The sequence below is a fragment of the Coenobita brevimanus genome, chromosome 69, assembly GCF_032717465.1.
Source record: "Coenobita brevimanus isolate Jiangsu-jjx chromosome 69, ASM3271746v2, whole genome shotgun sequence".
Lineage (NCBI taxonomy): Eukaryota > Metazoa > Arthropoda > Malacostraca > Decapoda > Coenobitidae > Coenobita > Coenobita brevimanus.
Genome location: NC_137022.1, coordinates 26,547,907 through 26,562,908, shown reverse-complemented (window position 1 = coordinate 26,562,908; position 15,002 = coordinate 26,547,907). Strand labels below are relative to the sequence as shown.

At 44.0% G+C, this 15,002-nt stretch overlaps 1 protein-coding gene across 1 annotated transcript in view; it reads left to right on the top strand.

Moving 5' to 3' along the window:
• Window positions 1-15,002, top strand: part of Ggamma30A (guanine nucleotide-binding protein subunit gamma-e) — a 30,928-nt gene that overhangs the window by 2,449 nt on the left and 13,477 nt on the right. The window contains exon 2 of the mRNA XM_080277383.1: window positions 5,352-5,525. Coding sequence (XP_080133509.1) covers window positions 5,413-5,525 — 113 coding nt within the window. The 5' untranslated portion in view covers window positions 5,352-5,412. The remainder of the gene's footprint in view (window positions 1-5,351; window positions 5,526-15,002) is intronic.

The following is a 15,002-nucleotide window of genomic DNA, read 5'->3' as shown; positions in this document are numbered from 1 at the left end:
AAGAGGACAACAAGGTGTAATACATAAAATAGATCGCTTAGGAGAACGTGTTAGGTAGCCTCTTCAACCGATGAGAATAAATAGAAAGACAACGGATTACCTGACTGATTGAGAGGAGAGAGAGAGAGAGAGAGAGAGAGAGAGAGAAACACCATCATAGGATATCCCGTGACGTCACAATCAACCATCCCAGGTCCTTTGCTGGTAAGCGTTATAATCACATCCTCTCTACCCCACCTCCCCTCCCTCACCCCTCACACCCTCCTATGCCCTAAATTACCCGTACACCCTACCTCACCCCCACACCCTACCACACCTTTCCCACACCCTACCTCATCCTTCCACACCTCACCTCACCACCAACACCCTACCTCACCTCTCTACATCACCCCCTTATTCCTCCACCTCTCCCCTACACGACACCTCTCCTCTCCACTTCCCTCATCTTTTTCCTCCACCCCTTCCCTACATCACACCTCTCTTCTTCACCCCCCCCATCTCCACCACACCCTACTTTCCTTGAGCCATCCCACCCGTTTACCCTCACAAAACATTCTCATTATTCCTTGTTCCTGCTAATTCACCGTCATCTCCCTTACACATAACCCCCACCACACCTTTCGTCTCCCCTTCCTCCTCTCCACGTCTCCCCCTCCTTAACCCCTCCCACGCCTCAAGTATATTTCTTCCCCCACTTCCTTCCCCCTATTATACACTCCTTCCCCTCTCCCCTCCCCCGCTTATCTCTTCCCTGTCCCACCCCGACACCTCTCTCCTCCTACCCTTCCTCCTCCTCCTCCTCCCTCATACCTACATCCCTCTCATCTCCCCATACCCTCTCCCCTTCCCGCATCCCACCTGGAAGTGACATATAAAGGCAACACACACACACACACACACACACACACACACACACACACACACATACAGAAATTTATTCTTATATACGGTTATTTTCCTATGTTCGTCACTACCTATATATCTAACTGTCTACCTATTATCTATCGACCTACCTGTCTGTTTATCTCTTAATCGCTCTACACACAATATACAGTATCAAACTTTTTCTTGTTATGATATTTCCCATTTTCTTCACTATCTATCATCGATCACCGCATAATTTCTCTTGTCTTGTAATGCCTTTCCATCTCGTTGGGACGGTAAAGCCAGTGGTCTGTGTACCTACGTAACTCCCTTCACTATGACTCACTATTACACGCTTCCCTACAGTACTACCCTTACCCAGCATCGCCACAACGAAACTCAGGAAACGGTTCGCAGAGTTTTTTTTTTTCAACGTAATTTTCCAAGACATATTACTGCATTGGAAAGTACAGGATGATTGCCAAGGGATGCATGATGTGGAGTTAAATATATCGAGAGAGAGAGAGAGAGAGAGAGAGAGAGAGAGAGAGAGAGAAAGAGAGAAAAAATAATAAATCTCACAACTACGCACACGGCCACCCACATTTCGCTAATGGGCAAACACCACCTCAGAGGACATTTATCGGAACCAAACTCATAATGTTAACTAGTGGATCCGTAACTGCTGTGCTGTCAGAGTTCAAAGCTTTACTGCACACATACAGACATACTACAAAGTCAACGTCAAGAGTATATGTCATGGTTTAAAATTTTCCTACATAAGTATATACGTACTCAGTCAATGACAATAGAACAGTTGACTACTTGGGGAAGAAGAGAAAAAACTACCATCCCAATACTGTCTGAAGATTATATACAACTGTCGAAATACTGTACAAGGAAAACCCCATGTCTACTATACTTTTTTTTTTTAACCTCTAAATTGGCTTTAAATTGCCTTCTATCCATTCTTAATGCAGTGTTGTTACAAGAAATTAACAAAGAAATATCATGCTACTAACAAAGAAATGGCATGGAAAGGATACTGGGCCACGGTAGTCTTTTTCTGCCATTTAGCTAAAAGAATAAAAAATATGCTTACGAACCAAAATATGTGATAGGGTAAAAGCCATACAGTACGTGTTTCACATCCTCCGATTTTTCCGCTATATATTCGTCAGAGCTAGGGAGGACGCTTGTGGCCCTGTCTATACATGAAGTCAACAGATGATACCTAATTTGGAACTTTAAAAAATGGTGACAAGCGATGCAACGGATTCCTTTATACAACAGAAATATAAAAGTTAGGTCTCTTTTTTTTTTCTGACTAATGATACTGCACTTAGGCATTTTATTCTAGTATCTAAGCGCTGACTTTAAGTGGATAGGTACTATTTTAGGTATTTTACTGCCGACACTTCACTGATATAGGTATCCATTTAGATACCTTATTACCGACAGACTTTAACAGGTACTCCAATGATATTACAAGCACTTTACTTAGTACAGTAGACAGGTACCCATTAAGATATTACAGACACTTCACTTAGTGGACAGGTACCCACTTCGATATTACCGACTGAGTTTTAACTTTATAGATAGGCACCCACTTAGATACACCGATCCTGTACTTTGATAGGTATCACTTAGATAATTCATTACCGACACTTTACCTACAGGACAGGTACCCACTTAGATGTATTATTAACGGAGACTTTACTTAGGTGCCCACTTAGACATTTTATTACACCTTACTTAAGATCGGTACCTACTTTGATATTACCGACAGACTTATACTTCGCATGAATGTACTCACATACTTTACTCTTACTACAGTCAAACAGTTTTATTCATCGAAGGGAAAGCCCATCCTTGAACTGGTTAATAAAGCCATTCTGTGTTGTCAGGCATTCTGTGTTTTTCTTTCTTTTGTTTTTACGTGAACTTTATCCTTTTTCCTTAACCTCTGGAATCCGGAGGACGTCGTTTTTTATGTATGTTCTTGCTTCCACCAGACGATGTCAATTTAAGGCCAGGCTAGAGTGAAAGGAATATACAGTAGTACCTTCACACATTCTCGAGACTGTAAATTCGCCGCGGGAGCAAGGCGTAAACAAGAACACTGTAAAACTGCTCGAAAACAATTAAAAAGAAGACACTGCAACATTTAGGCTATATAGACTGAAAAAATTAAGACCATGAGAGGCGAGCATCACGGAGATACAGTGTCATCAAACTTATTTACAGCATGACTTGAAAGAATTTCAGAAAGCTAGAATGGGATAACAAAGGAGTAAACATAGACGGTGAAAACTTGAACCATTAAGATTTACGGATGACATGGCCCTTGTCACAGAAACCGCAGAGGAATCAAGAGAAAATAATATTAAATGACCTAAATATAGAAAGTATCAGAGTAGGGATTGCAAGTTCAGCAGAAAAGGGACAGGCAGATGAGACAAACAAGTCTGAAGTCAAAAACTGGCAGAGACTGGCCCAATCAAGGAATCTGTGGAGGAAATCTTTGTTCAGCAGTGGACTTGCAAATGAATGATGATGATATACATAAATAAAAATGTAAATCTCTCTCTCTCTCTCTCTCTCTCTCTCTCTCTCTCTCTCTCTCTCTATATATATATATATATATATATATATATATATATATATATATATATATATATATATATCCCCAAAGTATTTTGAAAATATCGTAACAGCGTTGAAGTGATGATGTAACGAGTTTTTAGACGAGTTCATTTTATTGGGCATCGTTAAAAACACTGAATTTGCCACTTATAAAATGGAAACTGGCTCAGAATACCGACATTCCGAGAGAAACATGCACTGATTTTGTTTGATGTCCGGTACCGATGTCGCCATAAGCAAAGACAGCTAACTAGTGCTCTGGCGAAAACCACCAGAAGCGACTTGCTTATTTGATTTTTGTGTTACGAACAACGAAACGAGAATCACTTCAACCATAATTATAAGAGAAGCTACAGTGGAAAGTGTAGATATCCATTACCTAGTGTTTCTTTCTTATTTCGGACTTAATAGGGGTGGATGTGGATGAGTTACAAAGGGAGATGCTGTCTTATTAGCAAGTCCTGTTAGTCCAAACTGGAACTCCCGTACGCTGCCAGGTGTGGTGGGAGAAGATAGGTAAGAAGCTAGAATGGGCTCGCGTAATTTGGTCCAACGAAAACGAAGGTGGTATGGACCGAAGGGGAGGCTAGTAGAAAATCAGAGGGAAATAATGCTGGGTAATTCGAGGTCAACCGTTTAAAACTTACCCCATTTCTTTAGTCATGCAGTGCGTCTAATGGTCTTCCTGACTGATTTAACCTCGTCACCTTGTTTCTGGTGGAAGTGGTGTTGTATAATGGACGTCGCATTCGTTATTATCACAGGTAGGAAAGATCAAAGGTAGTTCTAGGTCATGTGCTTGTTTTTACCTCAATTATCGGTCCACATGGTGTTAATGGCCCATCTAATTATGGCGTTACCTTGAGCTTATTGAAAGTGCCATTATAATACGGATGTCGTGTTCGTTTTTTTTTTTTTTTGGGGGGGGGATAATATTTTTTGGGGGCATGGCTGACCTTGTGTCTGGTGGTCTAATGGTTATGACACCCCAGTAAAAGTGACGCTCTTGCATAGGTTGGACCCCCCAACCCCCCCCAGAGGTGACTTAAGGTTCTTCAACCATGTAATGCCATCGGGGAATTGTGCCTGGAAAAAAAAACAAACAAACAAACAAACAAACTTATGCCCCGCCTCTTTTCTGAAGCCGTGGCCTCAAGTCTATGGCTTCCCACTCTATGGACGGTGGGTGCGGGGGAGGGGCCAGGAGACAAGTTGATTAGCGGCGGGTATTGACCGACAGCCTAGCCTCGGGCCCCTACACCTCGACAGGGGGTAATACGGGGAAGGTTTAGCTTTTACCTTGTGCTTGGTGAAACGGCATTATGCATATGGCGCTAATTAGTAACTTTCTCACCTGGTATTTTGGGGGCATGGCCGTGTGAAGATGTTTTTTGCATGGAGATGTGTGCGTGCGTGCGTGTGTGTGTGTGTGTGTGTGTGTGTGTGTGTGTGTGTGTGTGTGTGTGTGTGTGTGTGAGAGAGAGAGAGAGAGAGAGAGAGAGAGAGAGACGGGATGAATGAATGGAAAATAATTCTACGGGCTCTCTACTAAAACTTTCACTTCAAAACTAAAATCACCACACATTAATAAACACTGTACACATTCAAATACAACATGAGTACATAAATGACCAATGATGAACAATTAACCACTCTTTCTGAGCGAGAGGGAAATCACCAGAGATGATGCCCTGTCTCAGGACAAAACAGGTCGATACATTTACCCTAGGAAAAAAAAAAAAAATCCATAGCATTACATACAATCAATAAGAGAAATGACAATCTCTCCATCTCCCAGCAAGCGGGTGTGGAAAGTGACCAATAACAACCTCCCATTTCAGTGGCGTCACGAGAGGGAGGAGCGTCGCTAGGAGCCGAGGTTATAAATACAGGGGGAGCATCATGGACCCGTCAGTGCTGGCTAACATGGACAAGGAGCAACTCAAGAAGCAGATCGAGAACATGAAGTACCAAGCGTCCATGGAGAGGTGGCCGCTGTCCAAGAGTATAGCCGCGTAAGTATAACGGAGCAGCAGTAGAGTGAATATAGTGTTAACCTTCTGGGGCACTCGAAAAGCCCCCAAACAGTGCCATCGGAAAGCGGTGCCAGAAATTTTAAAGGTTATGGCTTGAAACAGTGATCCCTTTCTCTACCTCTCACTCTCTCTCTAACCAAACAATTCGCGGTGCTACTACTACAACGCGAGTGAGGATGGTGTACGGTGATGTAATGGTGTGCTGTGCAGGTGAGTAGAGTACAGTGCAGCAGGTGTAATGTTCTGCTGTTCCTTTTCTGCTGCTGCTCGGGGATTCCCTTATTGAGCGGTGAGGTGCCGGGGGGGGTGGGGGTGAGGGTGGGGGTCGCTGGCCCCTCCCTGCTGCTGCCTCCCCTCACGATGTACACTTGTAAAATTGTACACTCAGCCTCTTCACTGCCACTTTTTATTTCAGTCTTGCTGCCGTCAGACGATTTCATTCGGCTAAGGGGATACCTCAGTGAATGGCTTCAACGCTGTCCTGGCTGCTGTACACTACTGTTTGTGCATTGTCCTGTTTGTATGTAGTACTGTCCTGCTAGTGCACACTACAGTACCCACCCTGTTGTACGCTATCCAGTCCTGCCTGCTGTACAGTATACCTTATACAACCCTGCTTGTGTTACACTGCACATTATACTGTCTGCTGTAAACTGTACAGCTCTGCTTGCTGCACACACTATCATGTCTTAGGTACACTTCTGTACAGTACATGTACAGCATCCTGTCTAACTGACCACAACTTTTTGTATATTAGTTTTGTGAACATCAATGCCTCCACACCACCATGTTTGCTGGACATTACTGTCTGTACACCATCACGTCTGTTACGTACTACCGTTACTTGAACACTACTGTCTGTCCGTGAAATACCATCATATATACATCATCTGTAGTAACCATTTTGCACTTTATCTCGTCTACTGTATAATGCCGTCTAATGCACACTCCACTTCGAACACATCTTGTCACTTGACCAATAACCCATCACTCCGATGAAGTATATTATTTATGGCGCAATCGTACAACTTTGGTCGTGAAAATGACAGAAGCAATATCCCCCCTAAGTAGTAGTAGTAGTAGGTGCAACCCCGGGCTCATCTGGGCGTGAACTCGGTGGAATGCAGGCTGAAGTTGCTATTATCCTGCAGTCTACCATCCCCTTTTCAGAGGATTCTTTTTTCCTTGTCCCAACCAGATGATTTTATACAGCTCAAGGAAGGCCAACAAGGGAAAAAATGTTAATGTCTGTTCACTGCCCTGCTTATTGTATACTACTGTTCCTACGTCATCCCTCCCGTTGTACAGCACATTAGGCTGAAAAGTTCGCCTACTCATCCACAGCGTCTCTTCACACTTACGGCAGGGCATGTCCATCATCTTCCCTGACGCATCACATCAGATACTAATGTCTCGTCTGTCTGTCTATCTGTCTACAGCCATTTAATTATCTACCTGCTTATCTGCCTTTCTGTTTATGTCTATTCACATACTTCTCTAACTACCTACTTATCTCTCTATATACCTACCTACCAACCTACTCTACCTACCATCTCCCCTCTTCAGTCATCACTCCCCTCCCTTCCTTCACCCCTCTTCTAATAACTTTCATCTCTTTCCTCCCCACCCTTCCCTTCCCTTTTATCTTTCTGCATAAGTATTCTACGCTATACCAATATAGTCATGGTAGAAATTCGCTTTGTACGCCATGAGTCCACCAGTCTATTAAAAAAAAAAAGTAAATAAATAATATGTACTTATTCAAAGCACAAACCGTCAACTTTCTATCATCGTTACCAGATCGCAGGCTCATATCTCACTGGTAAACCTGAAGCGAATTTCAACTGGTGACTGTACAATGCACATCCTTCACACTAACCCCTTCTGTCCAATGAATTATCTTTTTGCCTTACACCATGTCATCTCCAGAAGTTTCTACTCAGTTAATGGTGACTTTTCGAAATGGAGGGACTAAACAACGCATTCATTATTCCCTTCACTACGAAAGGCCATTCCAGAGTTGTATGAAATCGTCTGGAGAAGCAAGAATATACTAAAAATTGCATCACCGGATTTTTAAAAACACCCTACTGTACAATCACGGATGAAATTTGTTAACTATTCCACCGCGTCTGCTACAAAATGAGGGTACATCCCTCTCTTTCCTCCCTGACGCATCAATTCCTAAAGAACTATATATGCGTAGAAAAATATACCAAGTCTCTCTCAGCTGTCAATTATCAAGCCTGCAAAAGTAGGTGAACCATATATGGACAATGACATATCCAGCCTCTCTCGCCAGGGCAATAGAAGTTAGCAATGGAAAGTGAGAGAAACATGTTATGGACAGTGAAACCTATCGTCACTCTCAGCTTAGCAATATCAGGCACCAAAGGGAAGTAAGAGAATCACGTTTTAGGCAGTGAAACATACCAAATCTCTCTCAGCTTACAAACAGCCAGCAAAGGGAAGTGAGAAATCAGGTCATAGGCAGTGCAACATACCAAGTCTCTCCGTTTAGAAATATTACTCAGCCATGGGAAATGAGAGGCACAAGAAGTGAAATATTACGGCAACTTTTGTCCCCGACTGTACGCCGCTTTCTTGTAAACCACTACACGTCACTTCCTGATGTGTAGAAGAACGCTGGATATTTTCATGAATGGGGATGTGATTTCTCCTCAACAGTCCTCGTGTCCAAAGAACGTAAACAATAGTACGTGACTGATGTAAACAACGGCACGTAAATCCGACGTAAACAATGTCACGTGGTTTGTCGAAGTTGACAACAACACATGACTTTCCGATGCAAACACCACGTAACTTTTCGACGTAAACAATAGCACGTGACTACAACGTAAACATCATGTGGCTTTCCGACGTAAACAAGAGCACGTGACTTTTCGATGTAAACAATAGCACGTAACTTTTCGACGTAAACAATGGCACGTGACTTCGACGTAAACAACAACACTTGACTTTTTCGACGTAAATAGCAGCACATGACTCCGATGTAAACAATAGCACGTGACTCCTATTTAAGTAGACGTCGATTGTAAACGACAGACCATAACGTTTTAGTGAACTTAGGAAGCTAGGTACTTCTTTCCTTATCATACAAATTTCACTTTAACAGCCTTTCTTACGTTCATTATATTTTCACAGCATCAGCATAATTAGGTTAATATCACACGGTAATACTGTGTTAACATCACATATGAAAAATGCGAGGCAAATCTCACATAGGCAAATAAGAGGTATATAGCACAAGAGAAAGATAAAGAGTTAAATATCACAGGAGAAATACAGCTAATTGTTAAATATCACATGAAAAAAAGCAGTAAAATATCACAAAGGAACGATACTAGTTAATTATAGCGAGGGAAAACCAATAGGTGAATATACCATGGGAAAGCAATAGGAAAATATCACACGGGAAATATAACACTTAAATCATCACAAGGAAAAATAAGGGAAAAATAAGAGCCAAATGTCAATAACGGAAAATAAATAGCACAAGGGGAAAAAATAACAGTTACGTACGTCCCAACAGCACATGGCTCCCAGAACGTAAATATAGCACGTGGTCAAATGTCAACCCAAGCATGGCTCCAAAAATAAATAATGTCACGTGGTCAAAAATGTCAACACTAGCAAGTGCTAAAACACACACACACACACACACACACACACACACACTGGCAATTAGATATCAAAGAGACAGACAGATGAATGGATGGATTATTAGAGAGAGAGAGAGAGAGAGATTTTCCCTTCTACCCCAGCATGACTCTAATAAACACCAACACGTGGTCGAATGTCGAAATTTAGACAAGAGGTCAAATGTCCATGTGTAAACAATTCCACGTGGTCACATGTAAACACCAGCACGTGACAGATGACAGTTAACTTTCCCATTCTGTAAGAGTGAGGATGGTTTTGCCTGTATGAAAGATGCCTCTATATACACACTCGAGTGCTCCGAGAGGCTTATGTGTTTGTAGGAATGTGTGTGTGTGTGTGTGTGTGTGTGTGTGTGTGTGTGTAAACAAGGATGGCTGTAGACTGCGTGCATAATAACGCCTCAGTTCATTCCTCGGCTTAAGAATATGAGAGAGAGAGAGAGAGAGAGAGAGAGAGAGAGAGAGAGAGAGAGAGAGAGAGAGAGAGAGAAAGTCACCATCACAAGACATGGGGCAAAGGGAACGCAAACATGACGAACCTTCATGCTTTAGTTAAAAATGATGATAATGATGGCGATTACTTGGATATATACTGTCCTATGTATGACTATGTAGGTGTTTTACGCATTCTGGTCATTTCCGCTGATTTATCTCGTTACATTTCCTCTATTATCTAGTCCCCCACTCACATTGGACAGGTGTGTATATGGACGGATGGACAGGACAGGTAGATACAGAGAGACAGACAGCGTTGGAGGGAGGGACTCATGACTGGGGAGAATGAAAGAGGGTGTGATGTCTGTGACTGATGCATGTGCTTGATAGATAAACCGAAAGACAGACGGATAGATAACTAAGGAAGATAGTTCGACAGAGGTGACATGGGTCAGTGTAAGCAGACGGATAGATAGAAGAGGGGTCGATGGAGAGATAGACAGATAGATAGGCAGACGGATGATGTGGACTGAATGTGAATGGAGGCTGATGAGAGAGACGGAAAGTGGGGTTGTTTTGCAGGAAATTCTCTCTCTCTCTCTCTCTCTCTGACGAAACGAGATGGCCGACTATATTAGACAGACTGATAGGCTGACATTAACAGGGAGACAGGTAGGTAGATAGACAGATAGATGGGGAGAGAGAGAGAGAGAGAGAGAGAGAGAGAGAGAGAGAGAGAGAGAGAGAGGATTCCGGAAATTATTATGCAATGTTGTGTTCACCCACAACGACCCTCCCTTTCCCCCCTGTCTGTTGAGGGGGGAGTGAGACGGGAGGGGAGGGGGTAGTGGGGTGAAGGGGAGGGGAAAGTGTGGAAAGGGGTAAGACTGAGGGGAGGGGAGGAAGTGAAAGGAGGGGATGAGAGCTGGAGTGAGAAAGGAGGGGAGGAATGAGATAGGCGAGAGTGAGGGAGAGAAAATAGAGGGGAGTAAGAGTGAGGGAAGAGGAGAAAGGAGGGAGAGAATATAGGAAAAGGACAGGTTGGAGGTGGGAAGGGAGGGAAAGGGATAAAAGGGGAGGAAAGGAAGAAGGGAATATGGAAGAGGGGAAAGGGCGTGAGACTGAGGGGAGACGAGGGGGAGAGAATGCTATCTGGGTGATTCCTGGCTTCAATGTTCGGAGGGGAAGAGGGATAAAGAGGAAGGGTGGAAGGAAAGAGGGGAAAGGAAGGAATAGGAGGGGAGACAGGGGATGAGAGAAAGAGAGAGAGAGGGGGGGAGGGGGGAGGAGGGAGGAAACGGGAGAGGAAGGTGTATAAAATGGGTAACGGGGGGAAGAGTGTAGGGGAGATGAGGGGAGAGGACAGTGGCAGAGAGGAGATGAAAGTGTGAGGAAGAGGGAGAAAAGGATGGGAAGGGCAGAAAAACAAGTGGAAGGGAAGGGATGGGAAGAGAAATAATTAAAGAGGGGAAGGGAAGGTGGGAGTTAAAAGATTTGGGGAAAAGAGGGTGAATGTGGAGATGGCAAAGAGGAAACGAACCAAGTGGAGAGGTGAGGAAAAAAATGGAGAGAAGAGAAGGAAGTGCACAGAAGAGAGAGGGGGTGAGTGGGGAAAGAACACTGAGGGGTGAAGGGAAGTGACGGGATATGAGGGGAAGGGAAGAAATGGGAGTGACGGGAGAAATGAGGTATAAGGTTTAGAAACGAAAGGGAAGGACAGGGACGAGAGGGAAGTGACAAAACAGAAGTGCCTCTCTCTCCCTCTCTCTCTCTCTCTCTCTAGGGGGGGAAGACCATTAAGGGTTGAAGGATGACTCTAAAGGGAGAAAGAGGAGGGGAATGGCCTACATGATGGAGGGAATGAGGACGAGAAAGACGATGATGGTGAAAGAGAGAGAGAGAGAGAGAGACTGATGGAAGGACAAGAGAAAGGACAGAACGAAAGAGGAGAGATAGAGTTGATGTGTGAGAGAAAGGGAAGGAAGGAGGAAGGGAGAGGGGGCAGGGAAGAAAGGGGGAATGTGCGAAGTGGTAGAAATAAGGGGAGAAAAAGCGAGAGGGGACAAAGGGAGGAAAGGAAAATGGCAGAGGAAAGGTAGGAAAGGCGGGAGGGAGAAGAGACGGAAGGAAAGCCCGAAAAAAAGGGGGGGAGAGGGGGAGAAGGGAGGAAATAGGGACGAAGAGAAGTGGTGGGAGGGAATGAAAGGGAGGACTGAATCGTGAAATGAGGGGAAAGGGAGAAAAAGGGAGAGAGCCGGAAAAAGAGGAAGGGAAGACAGGAAACGAAAAAGACGAAGGAGGATGAGTTGAGACACGAAGAGAGGTACGGTGAGGGGAATGGAGGGAAGATAGAGAGGGGAGGAGGGGGAGAGGAAAAGAGAGAGACACGGCGAAGGAGGGGAGGAAAGAGGAAAGCAGGAAGAGAGAGGAGAAGAAGAATTAGTTATAAGATGTGAAAAAGAGATAGAGGGAGGGAGGAGAGGAGGGCAAGGGAAGGGAGGAGGAGGGGGAGAAGGGAGCGAAGACGTCTGGACAGGGAGAGGAACGTCTAGACTTAGCAAGGGTGGGATCAGGAGGCCCCGTTACACTTCTTCCTTGGCGATTTATTTTGCTTATTACACCTTAACATTACCTTGTATGCTATCTGAATTGCTCTATTGTGGACATCAGTTTGCATCAGTAATTAACGAGGATACTGAGAGAGAGAGAGAGAGAGAGAGAGAGAGGGCAAAGACGGCTAGGTAAGTAGGTATAGACAGGTAAGTAGGTAGATCTGGTATGGTAATGAAAAAAGAAATAGGTGCTGACACAAAAAGAATAATAAACCACACAAGCAGTCACGTATTCGTAATCACCCTTCAATCTCTCTCTCTTCTCTCAAATGCTATTCCATGCATGGGTATTTTCATTGCTGTATCTTCTCTCAAATAACATACCAAACCATCGCGTATTTTCACCCTCTCTCTCTAGCCCAACACTCCCACCCTTTCTCTCACCCTGTGCCCACTTCGTCCCTTGGTCAACTCGCCCCCTGACCAGTTCGCCCTCCTGGTCAGTTCGTCCCTTGGCCAAATAACTGTCCTCCTGCCACCATTACCGTCACTACAATCACCACAAAACCATACCACAACTACCACAACTCGAACCATCCCCAACACCTACGCCACTACCACTCTACAACCTCAAATCCTGGTACCACCATTACAACTATCACAACCAACATTTCGACCACAACTACTTAAATTACCACGATCGCCACCACAACCACTATCACCGCCACCACCACACCTACCCAAGATCTTGCACCTACCATAACCACAACCATCGCTACCACCACCACAGCCACGGATGCTAACGACCCTAACCAACCATCCCGTCCAATAATAAGACCAATTTACCGCTGACTAATGAAGAGGTATGGGGGAATAATGAGTAATTTGCTCTCTCTCTCTCTCTCTCTCTCTCTCTCTCTCCCTCCCACTCTCTCTCTCTCTCTCTCTCTCTCTCTCTCACACACACACACACACACACACACACACACACACAAATTTCCTACTTATGTCACTTTAACGTATTTTTCCATTTCCTTCTTTGAGAGGAGAGAGAGAGAGAGAGAGAGAGAGAGAGAGAACAGAGGATGACTGAGAGGGGGTGAAGTGGCTGACCTCAAGAATGACCTAAGGAGTGTCAGTGCGGATACTGAGGTCACAGGCAGAGGTCAGGGTCAGATAGACAGACATGTAGTTAGACAGATAAATAAACTGATATACCGATAGATAGACTGACAGGTAGATACAGAGAGACATATTAGGCAGATAGATAAAGACAGATATACTTGGATGCATAAGGGGAGGCAGAAGCTGACAGATAGATATATAGATAGACATACATTTATACACATATTATGATCCAGAAGAGAGGTCATGGTCAGGTCACTATCTGATACATCTATGAATCTCTATCTATCCATCTATCTACCTACTTTATGTGTTCATCAAGTGGTTGGAGAAGTGATGTGATTGAAAGAACGCGAAGTCAATTCCAGCAAAGGGCATTGAATCTTCCCATCATCTATATTCCATCAAAACGCCCTTTACTTATCTTCTACGAGACCAAATAATGTAGCAGCAGCAGTAGTAGTAGTAGTAGTAGTAGTAAAGTGATAATAATAATAATAATAATAATAACGCTACCACCACCACCAGTCCTTCAGAGGCAGTCCTAGTATGTATTCAATGTAGATGGTGATAGCTGGTCACACTGGCGACGTGTAGGTGTGTGGCATGTAAAACTGAGAGAGAGAGAGAGAGAGAGAGAGAGACGAGGCCCTTGAGATGCTGGGGTAGTGCATTCGTGTCGCGTTCTTATACTCCCAGCCGAGGGTTCGAATCCCAAATCGTGATGGATATTTGAATTTGGCGGGGGTAGTGACCTTTCCACATGCGTGCACTAGTTCACATCCTGTATGTTCACTGTAAAAACATAACCACATTCCGACATATACATTCACAGTGGTAGCCATACTTCACGAACAGCGGCGTAATAATGATGTATATAGATTGACAGATGGATAGATTGATACAGATACGTCGTGTGTGTGTGTGTGTGTGTGTGTGTGTGTGTGTGTGTGTGTGTGCGGAGTATGAGTTTCAGTACAGTAAGATGTGTTCCTGATCTAAAGCAAACGTTTTCAGCCGCAAGCAAGGTTACGAATAGTACGTCACCATACTGAAGCGGTTGAGGGAAGTTCTAGCCCCACCCCCCTAGCACAAAGCAGCCCTAACCTGAATAAATGTCTTCAGGTATTTAGAATATAATGGAAAATAAGTCATAGCGCTGAAAGGGGTGTAATCTTTCTTTTATCTACTTAACATTGGATTATTTACGGTATTTTATCTGGTTTATCTTGTGTGTGTGTGTGTGTGTGTGTGTGTGTGTGTGTGTGTGTGTGTGTGTGTGTGTGTGTGTGTGTGTGTGTCTCAAAGTTCTGTGTATTTGTGTGCGTGTGCAAAATTAGTTAATGTGTGTGTCGTGTGTTTTGATGTAATTATGTGTGCGTGTTCTCTCTCTCTCTTTCTCTCTGTCCACTGAAATGTTTTAATTTCGTTTCAATACGAGAGAGAGAGAGAGAGAGAGAGAGAGAGAGAGAGAGAGAGAGAGAGAGAGAGAGAGAGAGAGAATCAAACTGAGTTTTAAGAGTGGTGGGTAAACAAGAAAGGAGCAGGAAAGAAGGAAGGTTAGGGAAAGAAGGAATGGGGGAAGGACAGAAGAGAGGAAGAGAGAGAAATGGAGAGAATGAAGCCAGGATAGAGGGAAGACACGGGGGAAGTGGAAGAGG